This window comes from Vicugna pacos, chromosome 20 (assembly GCF_048564905.1).
Source record: "Vicugna pacos chromosome 20, VicPac4, whole genome shotgun sequence".
Classification (NCBI taxonomy): domain Eukaryota; kingdom Metazoa; phylum Chordata; class Mammalia; order Artiodactyla; family Camelidae; genus Vicugna; species Vicugna pacos.
Genome location: NC_133006.1, coordinates 5932619 through 5951359, shown reverse-complemented (window position 1 = coordinate 5951359; position 18741 = coordinate 5932619). Strand labels below are relative to the sequence as shown.

Below are 18741 nucleotides of genomic sequence, written 5' to 3'. Positions count from 1 at the left end.
CTTAACTCATAAATCACCAACTCAGAGCACAAGTAAAGACTCAGGAAACATTTCCCTGTAGTCACATAAGAAACATTACCGCAAAAGTTAAAAAATAAAAATCTTGCTTTGAACCCTAAGCCAATAAACAACCAACCTCCTCTTTTTCCAACCTTTCTATTCTGGCCAGTTCCTTACTTCACAAAACATCTGCTAAGAGCACAGAATCCAAATACTAATACTCACTTTAAAGTTCTCCCTGACCTTCCCAGACCGGACGCTCCTCCCCAGAACGGGACGCTCCTCCCCAGACTGGGATGCTCCTTCCCAGAAGGGGACGCTCCTTCACAGACCGGGGCGCTCCTTCGCACCCGGGCGCTCATTCCCAGACCGGGACGCTCTTTCTCAGAACGGGACTCTCCTTACCAGACGGGGACGCTCCTTCCCAGTCCGAGTCGCTCCTTCGCAGACCGGACGCTCCTTCCCAGACCGAGTCGCTCCTCCGCAGACGGGGAAGCTCCTTCCCAGACAGGACGCTCCTTCCAAGAACGGGACGCTCCTTCCAAGAACGGGTCGCGCCTTCCCAGACCATACGCTCCTTCTCAGACCGGACGCTCCTTCCCAGTCCAAGTCGCTACTTCCAAGTCCGAGTCGCTCCTTCGAAGACCGGACGCTCCTTCCCAGACCGGGACGCTCCTTCCAAGACCGGACGTCCCTTCCCAGACGGGGACGCTCCTTTCCAGAACGGGTCGCTCCTTCCCAGACCGGACGCTACTTCTCAGAAAGGGATGCTCCTTCTCAGACGGGGACGCTCCTCCCCAGAGCGGGACGCTCCTTCCCAGACGGGGACGCTCCTTCCCAGACCCGACGCTCCTTCACAGACAGGGACGCTCTTTCCGACAACGGGTCGCTCCTTCCCACAAAGGGACGCTCCTTCCCACACCGGGACGCTCCTTTCCAGTACGAGTCGCTCCTTCCCAGAACGGGGCGCTCCTTCCCAGACCGGGACGCACCTTCTCAGAACGGATGCCCCTTCTCAGAAGGGGACGCTCCTTCCCAGACCGGGTCGCTCCTTCACAGAACGGGTCGCGCCTTCCCAGAACGGGACGCTCCTTCCCAGAACGGACGCTCCTTCCCAGAACGGACGCTCTTTCCCAGACATGGTCGCTCTTTCCCAGACGGGACGCTCCTTCCCAGACCGGACGCTCCTCCCCAGAACCGGACCCTCCTTCCCAGACGGGGACGCTCCTTCCCTGACCGGGACGCTCCTACCCAGACCGGGGCGCTCCTTCGCAGACCGGGGCGCTCCTTCCCAGACCGGACGCTCTTTCCCAGACCGGACGGTCTTTCCCAGAACGGGACGCTCCTACCCAGACCGGACGCTCCTCCCCAGACCGGGTCGCTCCTTCTCAGTCCGGGATGCTCCTTCTCAGACGGGGACGCTCCTTCCCAGACCGGACGCTCCTTCCCAGATAGGGACTCTCCTTGGCAGACCGGGACGTTCCTTCCCAGACCCGGACGCTCCCTTGCTTAAGCAGGCTAAGTGCACTGGGTTTGCTGCAGCAGAGACAGCTCTTCGATGGTCTTTTTGGTTAGTTTCAACAATTTGGAGGTCCTGCCTAGACTCTGTTGAGATCCCCTTCTCCACACACAATGTGGTGATAAGGAGCACATCTGAGAATCCTTGGGTCTGCACTCCTTTAAAGCCACTTGCCAAAAATGATGAGGTAAGTTTCACAATGAATCTGAGCTCTGAACTTTGCTGAGCTCTTTGACACAGAGTTTATTTTTCATTCCTGATTTTAAGAATAACATTTTGGATTCTCATTATAGCTACTACCCTTTGCTCTTTGGTTTAAAATGCCCTGTATCTTTGTCTCCTGTTCAGTTTTTCCGTTTGTTTTGTTTTAATTTGTTTTTCTCTAAGAAGTCTACTGGGAGAGGACAGGCATAGATCTGGTGAGCCCACTATTCAAGTTGGCTCTGAAGAACAAGGATAGGAATCCTTTGGATAAACTTGCTCTAGGCCACCTTTCAAAAGCCTGTAAGAATACTCTTTGGTCTTATCTTATGTGTTTCTTGAGAACTGTCTTGATTATTTTCAAATGCCTGCACTGGGACTGTAGGTTTCCATGCCTAGTGTTGACGACAGGTAGCCACCGGTCAGGACGTGGGGACACAGAGGCCATACACAACACTTCATCTTTTTTATTTCTCATCTTTTTCGTTTCTCACAGGCATCTGCACCTATACCAGGTCAATACAGTCCTTATTCATCAGACTATCTTCTCAAATAGCACAATTTCACCAAGAGTAATTGAGAATTATAGTGGTATCTTGGGAGAACGTTGAATTATGACTAAGATTATTCTTTCCAGAGGGGACTTAATGACAAAAAAGTGATAAAATATCTAACCAAGGAAGGTCAACTTTCTTCTGTTGGCATAAGAAAGGTTCAGAGCTTAGTTCTGACTACAAAATTGTTTCCCAAAAGAGTCTGTGGCTAAAGCTAATGAAAAACGTGATAAACAGTATTGCTTCACTCTTGGAAATTCCTGTTCATCTTCTGTGCCTTCCTCTAGCCTATGAAACAGCCTTCCTTCTTTTTACGTCCCACCAACATTCTAATATGCAAAGGTCGTCTCCTTTCCCACCTATACTTGTATTGGTGACTACAAAGTTGCAATTTCCACTTAAAATTATGGAGGGTAGATTTTTAAGCAGGACAAAAGCAGTTCTGAGAGCCATATTTTAAAAATTCCTGATTCTTTAGGAGGAATTAGGTATATTTAAAAGGAATTTTGAATATTCCTAAGTACTCAAAATCTCAGTGTCCCTGATTTAAACCAATCAGTGCATTTATCACATGCCCCTCAGGAAAGAAATGCTTAGTTGCCATAGATGAACTGGAGAAGATCAGAAAATGATCTAAGTATTCTGGAAAACTAATATTCTGGAAGAATATTTTTAAAAAATGCTCAAATAATTAGATTAACGCTTCTTAAGGCTATATTTCAAATCTTCCCATCCAAAAGTGACCAGAAATTGATCCAGTCTTATAACAAAGGCAAGGGGAATCCAGTGGGGACTTAAAGGATCACCTAGTCATAATTCTCAGGTAATATTCTGGAATGGATCCAACTATAGATGTCCCCATATCATGTCCACCTTCTTTATAAATGGATCAAAACGTAAATTTTTAAATTAACCATATAAACAAGAGATTGTATGGTAGATAAGCCCTTGATTAGAGATATAACAAATTTCAGAGTCTTTTGTAAATGTTTTACAGAGGAAAGGAGCTAGATTCAGAATAAAGCACTGGCTTTGCAATAGCTCAATGACAATGAATACACCTAACACCCAGATCTTGATTTCTAAATACCATTTCCCACCTAAAGGAAAAGGGTCCCTTGTCACAATGCCTGCTTCCAGGGCAGGGGCAGAGAAGGTACAAGATGCGCTTGAAACACTTTATGTTAATGCCAGGAAATAAGGAACTGCTCAAAAAACGATGGCCACATGAGCCAGCAAAAGGGACTCCCACTGGCCAGAGCGGGGACAAACTGAGCATCAAAATAAATGATGACTCTGGCAATGTAATAGAATGTCAAGTGAAAATACGGAACGATTGACAGAGTTAGAAAATTCCTAATTGAAACCATCACAGTAAAGATTGATCAGGCAACAATTATCAGAGGGTACTAAGTCAGGAAGCGTAAGTGTCACGAGGAGAGAATATTCACATGTTCTCAACGTATTTCCCCACAGATCGGATCTTGTTCTGGAGGGAAAATACTATAAAGGACATGATTGGGACAACTGACAAAATGAGATATGGACTGTAGATTATAAATTAAAATTCATTATTTTGATAATTGTACTTGGTTATATAAGAGAATAGCCTGTTTCTCAGGAAATACACACTGAAGTATTAAGGAGTAAAAAGGCAGGGTATGTACAACTTACTCTTTTCTTTTTAGGTAAAAGATTATTTTAGTATAATACAAAGAATGTAAATAGAGAAAACACTCCCTAATTGTCCATGAGGCTATGTATGTGCCATAATGGTCAGCAAAGCTGATGTATTACTGGTATGCAACCTATCCTTAAATGGATCAAAAATATGTGTGTGTATATACACATAAATACATATATACACATGTATATACACAGAGAGAGAGACTGGGGTGTGCAGGGAAGGATAATATAGCAAATGTTGCAAAATATTAAAAACATGAAACTCTGAACAGTTTATGGAGTTCTCTGTCTTAGTCTTGTGGTTATTTATTAGCAGGAAATCACAGATCCTTCTGACTTCCCTTTAGGATGTAGAAAGCTGAGAGTACCCGTCTCACCCTTGCAACTACAACAAAGCCACACGATGTCCAAGTGTACACCTACTTACACCACATGAGGTTTTTTCAGGGCCATTAGCGAACTCGAAACCTAAAGACAGGCATCCAAGGACCAATAAGATGTGAGCACTTGCTTACCTGGAGCAGAGGCTGCTGGACAGTCGGAAGGCATCAGCTGGAAGTCTCCACAGATCACTGCAGGTTGAGCAGGGGCTAGAAAGCAAATGTAATACTCCTGAGGTGACAGACACAGGGGCGTTTGTGTCCACGTGCAGACTGTTCTGCACGGACTTCATAAAAGAGACAGGAGGCAGAGTCCTGAGAAGACATCCTTTGCGGGGTGGACAGTGGGGTGGGGCTATTGGGAGGCAAGCGGAAAACAGAGGCAAGAAGCCCCTTCCATGGATCCGGTCCCCATATCCCCTACGGACTAAAGGTCTTCAGCTGCTGGGAAAGGGCAGCAAACTCAGTTACCCTTGGGGCCTTGGTGAAGCCCCACCACAGGTAGAAGGGACAAGGAAAAACCCACGTCCCCTGTAAGGGGAAGAACACAAGTTGGGTCCACACTCACAGCTGGGGACAGGGCAGGATGGCCGAGAAGCCCCCACCTAGAAACGCTAGGACACCATGCCTGATTGAGCTAGAGTCATTTTTTTTCCCTATTTTTCCAGCTTTACTGAGATAGTACTGACATATAACCTATATATGTTAAAGGTGTACAATGTGATGATTTGACAGACGAAATGTTATAGAAACCTGAATCCTGTCAAGAGACCAAGCGACACTCAGATGGTTAGAGAACTCAGGTTTACTGTACCAACAGGCCCAAAGGAGTTAACACTCCAAGCTCTGGAGCCCGTCTGTAGGTTTACACAAGCTTTTATAAGGTTTTAGGTTTCAATTAAGTTCATGTCATATGCAAATGAGGTGTTAGAAATGGACCAATCAGGAGTGAGCTTTTGGGAACCAATGGAATTTTAGGGGTAAGTTTTGTTTTCCTAGAAGCAAGCTGTTTTACAGAAGCGCAAAAGCCAGAAGGCAATGGCCCTATCTGGGAGGTCTTGCTGGTCCCTTTGTGGGTTTTCCTCCTTCAGTACGTACTGCAAAGTGATTACCACAATAAGGTTCATCATTAACGCCTCCATCCCCTCACATCCCCTTTCCTTGTGTGTTGATAACATTTAAGATCTACTCTGTTAACAGCTTCTAAATGTAGAATACGGTACTGTACATTGTAGTCACCACGCTGTCCCAGAGCATGTTCATCCCACACTAGGAGTCGGTGCCTTTGACCAGCATCCCCCTACTTCCCCCACCCTCCTCCAGCCCCTAGCAACCACCATCCACTCTCTGCTTCTATGAGTTTGGCTATTGCAGATCCTGCATGTAAGTGAGAACATACAGTATTTCTCTTTCCCTGTCTGACTTACTTCACTGAGCATAGTGCCCTCAAGGTCCACCCATGCTGTCACAGAAAGGCAGAATTCCCTTCTTTTTTATGGTTGAATAATAATCCATTGAATAAATACACACCACATTTTCTTGGTCGTTTCCATGTCTTGGCTATTGTGAATAACGCAGCAATGAACATAGGGATGTGGGTTTCTGTCTGAGACAGCATTTTCATTTCCTTCGGATATGTACCCAGAAGTGGGATTACTGGATCACTTGGTAGTTCTATTTTTTATTTTTTTGAGGAATTTCCATACTCTTTTTCATAGTGATTGCACCAATCTGCACCCCTAGAAACAGTGCACAGGGGTTCCCTTTTCTGAGACAGGGCCTTAATCAGAACAGAGAAGGCCACCTGTCTTTATCCCATAACCAGGATAACAAGCATCAAATAACAGGCAACGGCAGTCTGCTCCTGGACCGCTGGGCGAGGGGCAGGAACGTGGGGGAGAGACCCTCTCTGAGGCACACCAAAGAGAGAAGACCTAACGGTGAGGTTGGAGCAGACATTCAGATAAATGCTCTAGAAAACGAGCCCCCCCGAAGCACAAGGTAATAGGTAATGCTGGAGGGATTTGAAGACTGTGGTGCTCCAGGGGCAACAGTGACAACAGCAAATCCCACACGTTGCCCACCGCCTGATTAAAGTGACTCAACTCCACACACCAAAGGCCTCCCAGAAGGAAGGAAGTACGCATTTCCAGGCATGAGAACTATTTCCCTGAGATTTCTGCTTTGGGTGAAGATTCACTGTCCCACCTACAACTGAAACACTGTATAAACTGTATCAAACAGCAGCTCTCAAGATACTGCAGGTCAAGCAATGGAGGACAGTGGCCCTTGCAAGGCAGAAAAACCTACAACTGGCCCTGCTTTCTGCTTGGAGAAAGTTTCCAGACCAAGGAGCAGAAAAGGAAACCCAGGAAGAACCTAAAGTGGGGACATGGACCGGGGTCCAGGGAAGCCAAGGTGTCTAGATCACCCAGGGAAGGCCACCAGCAAGGAGAGAGGCACAGAGAAGGGACTCCGGAGACCCTGGAGGACCCTGAGTATTCCGCTGAATCTGATCCGCACATGCCCCGTGAAGAAACAACTCAAGCAAGAACCTACACTGCCCAGATTTCACAGGAGGAGCGTCTGCTGCCTGTGAGGAAGGGCACGTCCTTGGCATCCACCCTGTCCTTCCCTCCTGCCCCATCCTTAGTGTCCGGATAACAGAGGACTCTCAGACCTGCCTCCCTTGGAGACATGTCATTGCTGCTGACCTTTCGTGTCCGGCTTTCTGGACAATTCGTGCCTATTATCACAGAAGTTATCGACACCGAGCTGACAGTGTGACTCTACTGCCACCACCCTCTCCTGTTACACCCTCCTTAGTAAGTCAGTTTAATTATTAAATGCAGCCATCCCCACAACGAGATGATCCTTCACCAGGCAGCCACTGGGTGTGATCGGAATGAAACAAGGGGGAGTTTGTGGGGATCAGTCTTGAAATTTCTGAAAATTCAGGATTTCGTCCTGATCTAGCATTTTTCTCTTCATACGCCTGGCTGAAGAGAGCCTAGGAGATTCAGACTTAATTCTAGTTATGTTCTATGAAAATTTTTTCTATGAAATGGTTTTCTACCTCTTATACCCAACCTTTCTGGACAAAAGTTCTGGATGACAGTAGTTCTGGGATGGTTGGGAAAAAAAGTAAATATATATACATATTTATAGTTAGTGATTTTATATATACGTGTGTGTGTGTGTACACACACACATATATATATACATATATGTATATATATACATATATATATACTAACTGTATATATATACATATATATATATACTAACTGTATATATATACATCTATATATACAGTTAGTGAAATGGGACACACAGATTGGGTGAAAACGGAGGGAGAGCAACCCTGGCATCTAAAGAGATAAACTTTAGATCCTGGAAAGCAAAAGTGGGGGAGGGGAAGGCAATAATGATTTATTTTTATTTTTAAGAACTGCTCTTGGAAGCCTTCTCCTCCTGAAAAACAAAACAGCATAACTCCTTTGCTACTTTCCCCAAACTTACTGCAAAACCCATAAATTAAACTGGCTGACTAAGCCTGCCATTCCTGCCTGCCTATGAGACCAGAGGAGGTGGCCCCAACTCCCCCCTTTTTCAGCCAGAATACCCCATGTGAAATGCAGTGCACACCTCCTGCGGAGTATGACTCACTACTCTGGACAAGCATTCCCTCTGAAACCAAGGACCAAATGAAGTTATTTAGACTGAATTAGGGGGCCCTAGGGCTTATGAGATTTCAAGTAGATTTCAGAGCAAAGAACATTTCCAGGGGTACAGAAAGCTAATTCATAATGATAAAAGAGTCAATTCATCAAGAAGACATTTCTAGATATTTAAGTGCCAAATAACAGAGCTTGAAGACACATGAAGCAAAAGCTGATAAATAGACAAATCCACAAACATAACTGGAGATTTCAAGACACTCTTCTGAGTAATTCCTCAGCATTCCTCTACAAGTCTCAAATTTAGTTGGTACAAATGCACCTGTAGTTTTAGTGCACTTTGTGGAAATGCAAAAAAAAAAATTTTTTTTGCATCTAATACTAGCTATAAATATAAGAAATCACATGTCATGTTCTCATTTAGATGGGCAAAAACAGGCCTCCGACTGAGAAATGAAATATCCGCTGGGCTAAAGTAACACACATTGATGAAGTCAGCTGAAAAATTAACAAGGGACAATATTTCTCCCAAAGAAACACTGCACAAAGTCAAAGCGACTTTGATAACTATTGAATTCTCACTTACTCAACGAGAAACTTTGTTCTCTAAAACCAGAGTAGGAGACTCTTGGTTCTTCGAAAATGTATCAGTAAGAATGAAATATCCCTCTCTTTGCTGATCTCTTTGACATAGAGAACCAGTCTCATATCTCAAACCTGGCGCAGGGGTTTCTGGACACAGCATTTAGTATCTATCTTAACTTTGTAGTTCCCAAAGTTCCCTGAAAATTTCCCACTTGTACAGACGTCATGTTGAGCTCTTTACACACAGCCCTCATTGCCTTTGAACCTGTCAGAACACGATTTCACTTAAATTTCACCTACTCCCACCCTTCCTTAAAATCTCATAACTCTACTCCCTTGTCCTGTGAGGTGTTCCACTGTTCACTGAAGGCCAGGGTCAAATCCTCAAGGTGATTCTGGAAGAGTGGGAAACTAGCTCACAAAATGCCTTCCCTGAGGCTAGAGCTGTTTGCTGATTCTTCCTGCTTTAAAATTCTTGCAACTTACTTTTCTCTTTTCTCTGACAAACACCCATCTTTGCATTACACCCTCCACTTGTAATAGAAAAGAACAAATCTGACTGCATAGTACGTCTGTTCCTTTGGCTTTAACCCCGTGCTCTGTTTCCTAGGCTCAGTCTTGCTAACTCTGCACCTTTTATAAAAGAATGTTGCCTAGAGCCTGAAATAGACAGGACAGCCCAGCCTCAAAGCTCTGACCTTTAAGGGTATAACACTTTCTCATTCATATAAAGATAACAAGTTGCAGAGTAGAAAATAACATTTGTTTTGTTGGAGGTTTTACAGGGGCACCATGACCTGACCCACGTAGAGGGCTGCAAAAACAAAGGATTCAGACACAAAGAAGTCTGCAACAACCAATCAGATCTGCTCCCCCTTTTTAGCAGACAAGGAGCCTGAATTCTGGCTTTGGGAAGATGGTTCTCCAGGACATCAGTCTGCCATCTTCTTGGCCTGCTGACTTTATGAATAAAGTCGCTATTCCTTGCCCCAACACACCCCGTCTCCTGATTTATTCTCTTGCGGTGTCTATCAGCCTGGACTCAGTAACACCCTCCCTGTACATTCTTTACCCAGAATAGCTTATCCTTTAACCCAGAAGCTGTGCCCCAGGAAGGCGGTCAGGGGCGGGTAGCCTCAGAAGAAGGAACAGACCCTACGGAGTTTCTCTGTGAGGCCAGGCAGATGCATCAAGACTGCGAAGAATACAGCACCCCGAAACCCCGTTCGTGGTCCCTTTTTGTTCCGCCCTGCTTGTCTCTCAATCCTCAGGACACCAACCCCAAGACAGACTCACAGCCCCTAAGGCATGAGCCTGCTGTGACTCCCTTTGCCTGGTAGAGCGATAAAGCGGCTCTTTTCTGATTCCCCCCACCAACCCAGTCTCTGGGTCTGAATTCGTGTCTCTGGGTCCAGAGGCCGCGGTGTTTGGGCAACAATTCTGCGGGACGACGGCCCCGTCAGGCCATAGGCGACCCTAGGCTGACAGGGCTGGGAGAAAACGCTTTACAAGGATGTTCTCAATTAACACTTGTTTTCATACATTTCATCTATTCACGATCATCTGTGTGGAAATATTTAGAAGAAAAGCGTCGCAGAAAGGGGTTTTTCCGAAAGGAACCGACAATGCGAGCTCTGGAGGCAGTATCAGAGCAAACCACTAGAAAGCACGTTAACACCATTCACTTATTATCTGGATCACTATTTGACCATAAAAAAGAAAAGAGGGAGAGAGACTGAGGAAGGTCACCCACATTCTACCTCAGAATACGAACCTTCATGAGGGGCGCACACTCCGGAGCTCAATCCTCCCGCGCTCCTCAGCCGGCGGGGCGCTCTCGTGCGGCCCGAACTACAATTCCCAGCGGCCCGCGCGGCAGAGGCGGGAGGTCTGAACTACAGTCCCCAGCGGCCCGCGCGGCGGGAGGCCGGGACTGTGTGAGGGAGGCCGGAGTTCTGTGGGCTGGGTCGCTCCTCCTTGGGAAGCGGTTTGCAGCCCTTTCCGCCAGGGGCGTCTGCAGCTCGGCGCGCACGCCGGGGCGGGTCACTGCAGCACGCCGCGAGCTGGGCGGGCAGGTGGCGGCGGTGGCGCCTGTGCTGTCAGGCAGGCTGTCGGGGAGATGGGCGACCCGGGGCCAGAGGTGAGTGGCGGGCGTTGTGCGGAGCCCGAGGGCGGTACAACCACAGTGGCCGCGACAAAGACTGCGGCCTGCAGTATGAGTGGTACTCTGAGCCACGCTTCCCCGCCTCGCTTAGAGCCATCTGATGCTTGATGTACGCACAGTTCTGGTCTTCTAAGACCGTGTTTTGAAGGGGGGCAAGAGCGTCTTGTATACGATGGCACCCAGGTTAGGGAGAAGGGACGGCTGGTGGTGAGGAAGGAGGCGAAAACCAGAAGGGCTGCAGGAAGTCCAGATCTGAGCACAGGTGTCAACATAACATGAAGGCAGGTAGCCTGAGGACCTACTTCCCTCACCTTTGAGGTCATGGCTCCAAGCACAGTACAGCAGTGATGCTAACAGTGGAGGCCCCGCATCACCGGGAGCGTGGTGTGTCCTTGTGCGGTTATTTCACTCTGGGACAGTGGTTGTCAGGCAATACTAAGTGGAAGCTTGCGGATTCCTGATCCCACTCCAGACCTGTGGAATCAGCATTCGGAGGTGGAGCCTAGGGATCTTCATTTGGGCACAGATGCAGGAGTATATGAATCTCTGGACACATTTTGTAAAGCATTGACTCCAGAAACCCAAGGGGGTGCTCTGATAGGTTTAGGGATAATTTCCACCCAGAACTGTTAAAGTTTTACAAAGGCTCTGCTTAGAGTAGTATCTTAGTAACTCAGCTAGAGATTATTTTTTACTGCAAACTACTCTTCAAGTACTGTAGGTAGTTGAGGTTTGCTCTTAAAGGGGTTTACTCTTTCTTTAGATGGGTGCCTGCTTAATGTTTGTGTGTTTTGTAGTTGCTGTAGGTTTATGGCAACCATGTAAATCACTTGTTTTTAAATCAAAATTCCCTTCATAAACATTGTGGTAACATTGTTTTTGCAGCTGTGGTAGGGTTATATAGAAATTCTTTACAAGATAATTTCCTTGGCATTCCTCCCTATTAATAGTACATATACGGTGCTCTTTTCTTGACACTGGGAACTGTTGCAAGTTTAGAGGTACCAAGAAGGGCTGTGTGCCGACTTTACCCCCCATGTGGTGAGGGCTAAGTGAGTAGTTGTGGAAATTGAAGAACCATGGTATCTATTTTTGTACTGAAAACATTTGGAAAGAGGATTCTGTGGGGCATTAGGAAAAATAATTTCCTAATTATTCTTCCTGACCGTGGTATAAAGACACAATGAATAGGATACAGTGACCTTGATGCAGTTTTGAGCAGCTACAAATGTTTGTGATCTGTGTGCCTCGCTTTGAGAAACAGCAGGAATCTACAAAATTAAGCTTGGAAAAATAAATAGATATAACATTGTGTCATACTCTGAGGATTAAATGCATAATTATATTGTAAATTCTGACTGAGTTAAAATATCAGCTGGTGTCCAGCTGAGGTTTAGAAGTCTTGATTCAAATTTTATTTTAAATATAGAGAATCTTTTGTGTCTTTGCATCCTGAGTGGTGTACATCCAGCTTGACAGAACCTTTTATTTTTAGCCTTGTTTCCAAATAGAGGATTGAAGATTTGACAGCTCCATAAGAAGTGAATTACATGCTCTAAGGGAAATTGCAGTACCAGAAGAATCTAGTCAGGGTATTCCTAGTGCATTTAAATGGTGCCACATACAAAACAATGATAATTTAATTGTTTTTTATATTTTAATATTTTATCTTTTTCTCAATTATTTTTTGGGAAGGGGGAGGTAATTAGGTTTGTTTACTTATTATTTTGTTTGGTTTTTGATTGGGGAGGGTAATTAGGTTTATTTACTCATTTACCCTTGGAGAAAATACTGGGGATTGAACCCAGGACCTTGTGCATGCTAAGCATGCACTCTACCAGTTCAGCTGTACCCTTAACCCTTCTCCCCATTGAACTTTAAACTACATTCACAGACAGAGTTTACTTTCCTCTGCTGGGTTCCTATTACTGGGTTCCACCAGGATATGTTTATTACTACTTTTTTATAGTACCATCCAGAAAAGGTGAAATGCTACTGGGTATATAGTTCTTTCTTTGCTTGAGGCTTCTCAGATTCAAAAAAAATGTTTGTGTTGTTTGTATATGTTTCATCAAGAAGCGTGTGACTATTTGATGTGCTCTGGTTTGGATTTCCTGGTCTTTTCACATAAATCGTATTTTCCAGCCTTCAGTCTGCATTGTGGCCCAGCATCCTCTTCATATGCAGCCATGTTATGCACAAGCCCCAAGCTAAACAGAATGTGCTGAAAGAAAGGAATGATGAAAAGCGGGGCACAGAAGAGCCTTGTCCTTGGTGTAGGTCTTGTTGAAGAGCAGCACGCCAGCGGAGGAGGGCACCTGCTCCCTGCTCTCCCGGACCAGCTCTCTTTAGTGTCACGTGGCCACTTCTCTGGATGAATGTCTTACTAGTCATCCCACGTTTCGCACTCTCCTCATCTTCTTTCAACACAGTTCCAGTGTGGCTCCCATCTCAACGCTACTTGTTGATTCCTTTGCCTTTAGAATAAAATCTAAGTTTTTGACGGGGATATTTAAGACCCGGTCTCTGTTGAAGGCAGTATGTGTAAAAAAATGATTGAGAAGATTCAGGGTTTGATGTAGGTATAAGGATACAGAGGATGAAGCAGAGCTGGCAAAGAACGCCATGATTCTGAGCTTAGATGTCTAAAACATTACTAATAACCATCTCAGTGAAGAGGTACTGTACTTTTTTTTTTTTTTAACATTATCCTGGGCTGTTAACCATTTCCAGAGGCTTTTTTTCCTCTGTGTAGATTTAAACTCCTTTTGGGTTTTGTTGTCATTACATAATCATTTTCTCTGACTCTTTTCTTCTGCTGTTTTGTTTTTGATTTTTCTGTGCCACCTGTAAGGCCTCCTCTTCATAGGAATTCTTGTTAATTCTAACCAAAAAACGCAACTGATTGTAAATGCACATTTAGTTTGCATGATTATTCATGACTTGTAAATTTGCTGTCTTCCTTTTCAGGAAGGACCATCATGACCTGTTCTTGAATACAGTGATCTGGTCTGTGGTGACAGCAAGGAGCCTAATGCCTGTCGTAGTGACGTAAGTATATTATTTTTGCGTCTTCAGTTCTGTCACTAAGTGCAGTGATGTGCTGCAGGTGGCTTGATCTGGCTCGCAAGGATAGACTGTTAAATTTGAACTGATTGTTACACATAGCCACTATTAAAAATTCAAGTATATAAATTTAAAACTAAATAGATGATCATCACACTTAAGGTGGTAAGTGCTCAAAACTCTTCATATCCTAATGTTTACACACTTGAGATTATTTACATCTGTTGTACTGTATGGTAGAAATACTATGTAACAGTGTGGTCCTGAAGGATGATGGAAGTATTTACACCAAGGTAACTGGCAAACTACAAAGCAGGACTTGATTTATTATTTGTTGATTGTCTAAACTGAAGAAAGTGATAGATAAAATGTCAGTGAGGATTAAGCCCAAAAAGGTGATATGTTTCTACTGCTAGACTGTATGCTATATGAAAAATTGAGGAAGTCTTCCTGTAATATTTGAAAACTCATTGATTGAATAAAGATGTTAATGTCATGGATGAATGAGTGGAGTTCTGATGTACATCTTTTTTTGCTTTCCTCTTATTCATTAATGTAAATGAAAAGATCAACCACTCTTAACATTAGAACTGTATTTACTTGTGAATCATAAGAGCAACTTCTTTGTTTAATCAGGTGATAATCAAAAATTCAGCCAGATTGTGACGTTATTATTGGCTATTGATGTTAAAAACTGACAGTGGGTCTTGTAAGAAATAGCAGGTCGAATTGAAGTCATAGGTATAAACTGAAAATCAAGGTAAGTGTTCTAGCTTAAAATTTATTTCTACAATCATATAAAGAACTCTAACAAACATTTTACATTAATTCTAGAAGTAGTATCATAAATTTTACTTACATGTGCGCAATTTTTTTTTCAGATTTTGTTCCCGAAAATGCCAAAACAATAGAGTGATTTTTTGCATTTATCAAATGTGAAGAAGATGAAAACAGACACAGAAAGTAACAATAAGAACAAAAACCATTGTCGATTGTCTGCGTCGGTGGAATCAAATTACAAACATGTTGAACAACCAATCATTGAACAAAAACCTTCGTGTTCATCAAAAGAAGAAATAGATACTCTTGTGCTTCCAGATTGTTGGAATGAAAAACAAGCATCTATGTTCGCAGAGCAGTACAAATGGCTCGGAATAAAAGAAGGTAAATTAGGATGTAGGGATTGTTCCACAGTTCGGCATTTGGGATCAAGGGCAGAAAAGCATGTTCACGTGTCCAAGGAGTGGGCTGCATATTTAGTAACCCCAAATGGCAGTAGTTAGACTACCAGACAAGCTTCTCGGAAAAAAATGAGGGAGCACAATGTTTCTAAAGTCCATGGTTAAATTCAGGATTTGTTAAAGGAATCAGTTAATGACTCAATTTCTAATTTAGTACATAAACAAAGTAATAGAAGTATTGATGCTATTGTAAAGGTTTTCAGTACTGTTTATAGTTTAGTAAATCGTAACAGACCTTTATCTGATATTGAGGGAGCAATAGAATTACAAGAGAAAAATGAAGACGTCAGTTGTTTAAATACACGATACAGTGCAACAAGAATAGCAGAGCATATTGCAAAAGAAATGAAGATAAAGATATTTAAGAATATTATGGAAGAGAATGCCAAAATCTGTATTATAATTGATGAAGTATCTACAGTTCCAAAGAAAATCACCTTAGTGATTTATCCCCAGTGCACAGTCCAGTCAACTCCTGCACTAGTTATATTATTTGTTGCTTTAAAAGAATTGGTGTCAACCACAGCAGAGTGTATTTTCAATACGTTACTGAGTACTTTAAATGATTGTGGCTTCACCAATGAATATCTGAAAGCAAACTTAATTGCATTTTGTTCTGATGGTGCTAATACAACGTTGGGGAGAAAGTCTGGAATAGCTTCAAAGTTGTTAGAAAATTTTCCTGAAGTCGTTGTTTGGAACTGTTTAAACCATCAATTGCATTTGTCATTTGATGATTCAATATCTGAAATAAAACAGTTAATCATTTAAAAATATTTCTTGATAAAATTTATTCCAGTTATCATCAATCTAATAAAAAGCAAAACAAGCTTCTAGAAAATGTAGCTAAAGATCTTGAAACTGAAATTGTTAAAATTGGCCGGGTAATGGGACCAAAATGGGCGGCATGTAGTTTACAAGCTGCAACCGCTGTATGGTGAGCTTATCTTGTGTTATATATGCATTTTTCTCATTCTTATTCTGGTTTGGCAGAGAGATTAGCTAACATTAATTTCTTGCAAGAGCTTGCTTTAATGATTGACATTCTTGAAGAATTTTCAGTCCTTTCAACAGCATTACATTCAGAAAGCACAAAAACTGATCAAATGCACCATGAGAGCCTTGGAAAATTTAAAAATTGGTACTGGAAAGCATGAATCTCAAATTGAAGGTTTGATTAAGTCAGATAAGTTTAAAGATACTCCATTTAATAAAAATAATAAATTTAATGCCCTTGCTAGGAATCCATTACTAGAAAATGTAACTCAACACATGAACTTAACGTCTTTTATCCGACAGAAACCATGATATTTTTAATTATTTTGATTTGCTAGAACCTTCTACGTGGCCTTATGAAGAAATAACCTCACCATGGGTAACTGGTGGAAAAAAAGATTATTTCATCTGTGTGAAATTTTAAAATTTGAAATTGATTTGAATGATTTTTGGGAATTTGTAAATAATAATATAAAGTCAGACAATGTTTCAATTCCTGCAACTGTACAGAAAGCTAAAAAGATAGCATCATTGCAGTCAACACTGCTGAAGCTGAAAGAGGTTTCCATTTAATGAACATAATTTGTACAAGGGTGAGAAATAGTTTAACAATAGATCATGTATCAGATTTAATGACAGTAAATTTGTTGGGAAAAGAGTTAGCCGATTGGGATGCAATTCCCTTTGTAAAATCCTGGTCAAATTGCAACCATAGGGTGGTTACGGATACAAGAGTTCTGCAAAAGTCAGCAAAAGCCTCTGAGAATCAGTTTGCTATATGGAACTTACAATAAAGAGTGTTGCATATGCTTTTATCTTTGGAAATTGTGTGCTACACATCATATATATATATATATTTTTTGAAAGCCAGTTAATTAAACTTTTATTATCAGCATGTTACTGTTGAAAAAGCATTCTCCAGGGCAGGGAGGGTATAGCTCAATTGTAGAGAACGTGCTTGCACGAGGTCCTGGGTGCAAACCCCAGTACCTCCTCTGAAAATAAATAAATAAACTTGATTACCTTCCCCCACCTCCAAAAAAAAAAAAAAAAAGGCATTCGCCAAAGAGATAAAGTTGATTGTTTTTAGGAGCTGTAGTTTTTTAGAAGTTGGCCCTTGTCTGCTAGAGTGGGCCATCATAATACATATTTCAAGGAATCCTGTATAGAACATCCAACAATTTCCACTTTTGCTTTGTTGTACTTTTTGTGAGGCTACTAAAGAGTAACATAACCCAGGTAACTTCTAAGCCCTGGGGGTTATATCAAATAAAAGAGAAATGGAAGAAAAACCGCAAGCATTTTGGCTTTTGTTTCTCACTTCCCTGTCTGTGCTACCTAATACGGTAACAACTAGCAACGTGTGGCTATTTGAAATAAATGCCTTAGAACTAAGAAAGTAGACTTTATTCAATTAATTGCGATTAAATGTAAAAACTAAAGCTGTGTAACATTTTTGTTTAACTCAACTTGAGTTTTTTTAGAAATACATTTAGCTTTATTATCTTGTGTAAGAGATGCTCGTTGTGCAGTGTGCCTGTGTGATGTCTAGTGTTACGCATAAACACTGATTGAGTTGGTGTCAACAGGTAGATTAAGCGTAAATTAATTTTTTCCATGACTCAGTGTAACGTAGTGTGTTTAACGTGAATATTTTATACTGACAACAGGAATTAGTGATTACTTATGTAAATCATAACTGGTAATTAAATTGAAATACTTGTTTTAATTATTTTTTTTTAGTGTAGACATGGATATGGACACATGTTAAAATTTAAATGAAGGCAAACTGAAAAAGTCAAGTAGAGCTGCAGAAGCTAATACTCCAACTGGAACAGTAAACAAAAAGGCCGGAAGAAGATATGTTGCAGATGAATGACAATTGCAGTTTGCTTTGGCAGAGGAAAACAAGCTATTATTTAACAAAAAATAAGAGTGAAGTGGACAAAATTGAGACAGTTCCAGCAAATGTGTAATGAATGAAGTTATCTCTCAAAGGTCAAAAAAGAATTGAAATTTAGTCACTTGAAATCACAATGAAATGTTTTTAAGCAATGTTTCAAAGGATTGACTTAGTTAAGTTTGATCAGATATGAAACAGCTTGGATTCCTACACGAAAAAGAACTCATTTTAGATGGGCAGGTAGCAAAATAAATTATTTCAGTTAGAGAAATTGTCAGAGAAATAGGAGTTAAAGCCTAAAAATGTTTTCTAATTAAAGTACAAAGTCTTTATTTGTCACCAAATTTTGCTTGTAATATACAGGGATTTCTAACAAAATTAAAATTGATTGATTCAAAATCTGAAAAATTACAGGTACTTTAGCTTTAGGTAAGTAATGTAATAGAAGAGATCCTGTCCAAGTAGTATTTGGAGTACATTTTGTCTCATAAGATGTAAAAATTTATGAGTCAATTTCAATTCGTGGCCTGAGAGGTCAAACTTGTATAGCTATATTTTAATCTTTTAAATGTATCGGAAGAGTTTCAGCTAGATAAGAAAAAAATTATTTTCTATCACAATAAATAGCATTCCAGTTCGGTTAGGTCAAAAGTCAGAGATTTCATTGGATTTTTTTTAATAAGCCTGGTATTTTCTCTTATTTCTTCATCCCTCTGTGTGATTGGTGCAGTTTTCTGAAATGGTCCCTGTGACAGGTGTCCTGGGT

At 42.1% G+C, this 18741-nt stretch overlaps 2 protein-coding genes across 2 annotated transcripts; both read left to right on the top strand.

Moving 5' to 3' along the window:
* The first annotated feature begins 416 nt into the window (after positions 1-416).
* On the top strand, positions 417-9590 carry LOC116278357 (uncharacterized). The gene is made up of 2 exons (XM_072944759.1): positions 417-1706; positions 9382-9590. The coding sequence occupies exons 1-2, from the start codon at positions 768-770 to the stop codon at positions 9502-9504; spliced, it is 1062 nt and encodes a 353-aa protein (XP_072800860.1). The 5' UTR covers positions 417-767; the 3' UTR covers positions 9505-9590.
* A 967-nt stretch (positions 9591-10557) lies between these two features.
* Positions 10558-17797, top strand: KIAA1586 (KIAA1586 ortholog). The gene is given in 9 exon segments (XM_072944758.1): positions 10558-10745; positions 12915-13448; positions 13740-13820; positions 14717-15833; positions 15836-16154; positions 16156-16357; positions 16359-16460; positions 16463-16598; positions 16601-17797. Coding segments are annotated over 6 exon segments (2127 nt in total). The 5' UTR covers positions 10558-10745; positions 12915-13448; positions 13740-13820; positions 14717-14731; the 3' UTR covers positions 16867-17797.
* The last annotated feature ends 944 nt before the right edge of the window (positions 17798-18741 follow it).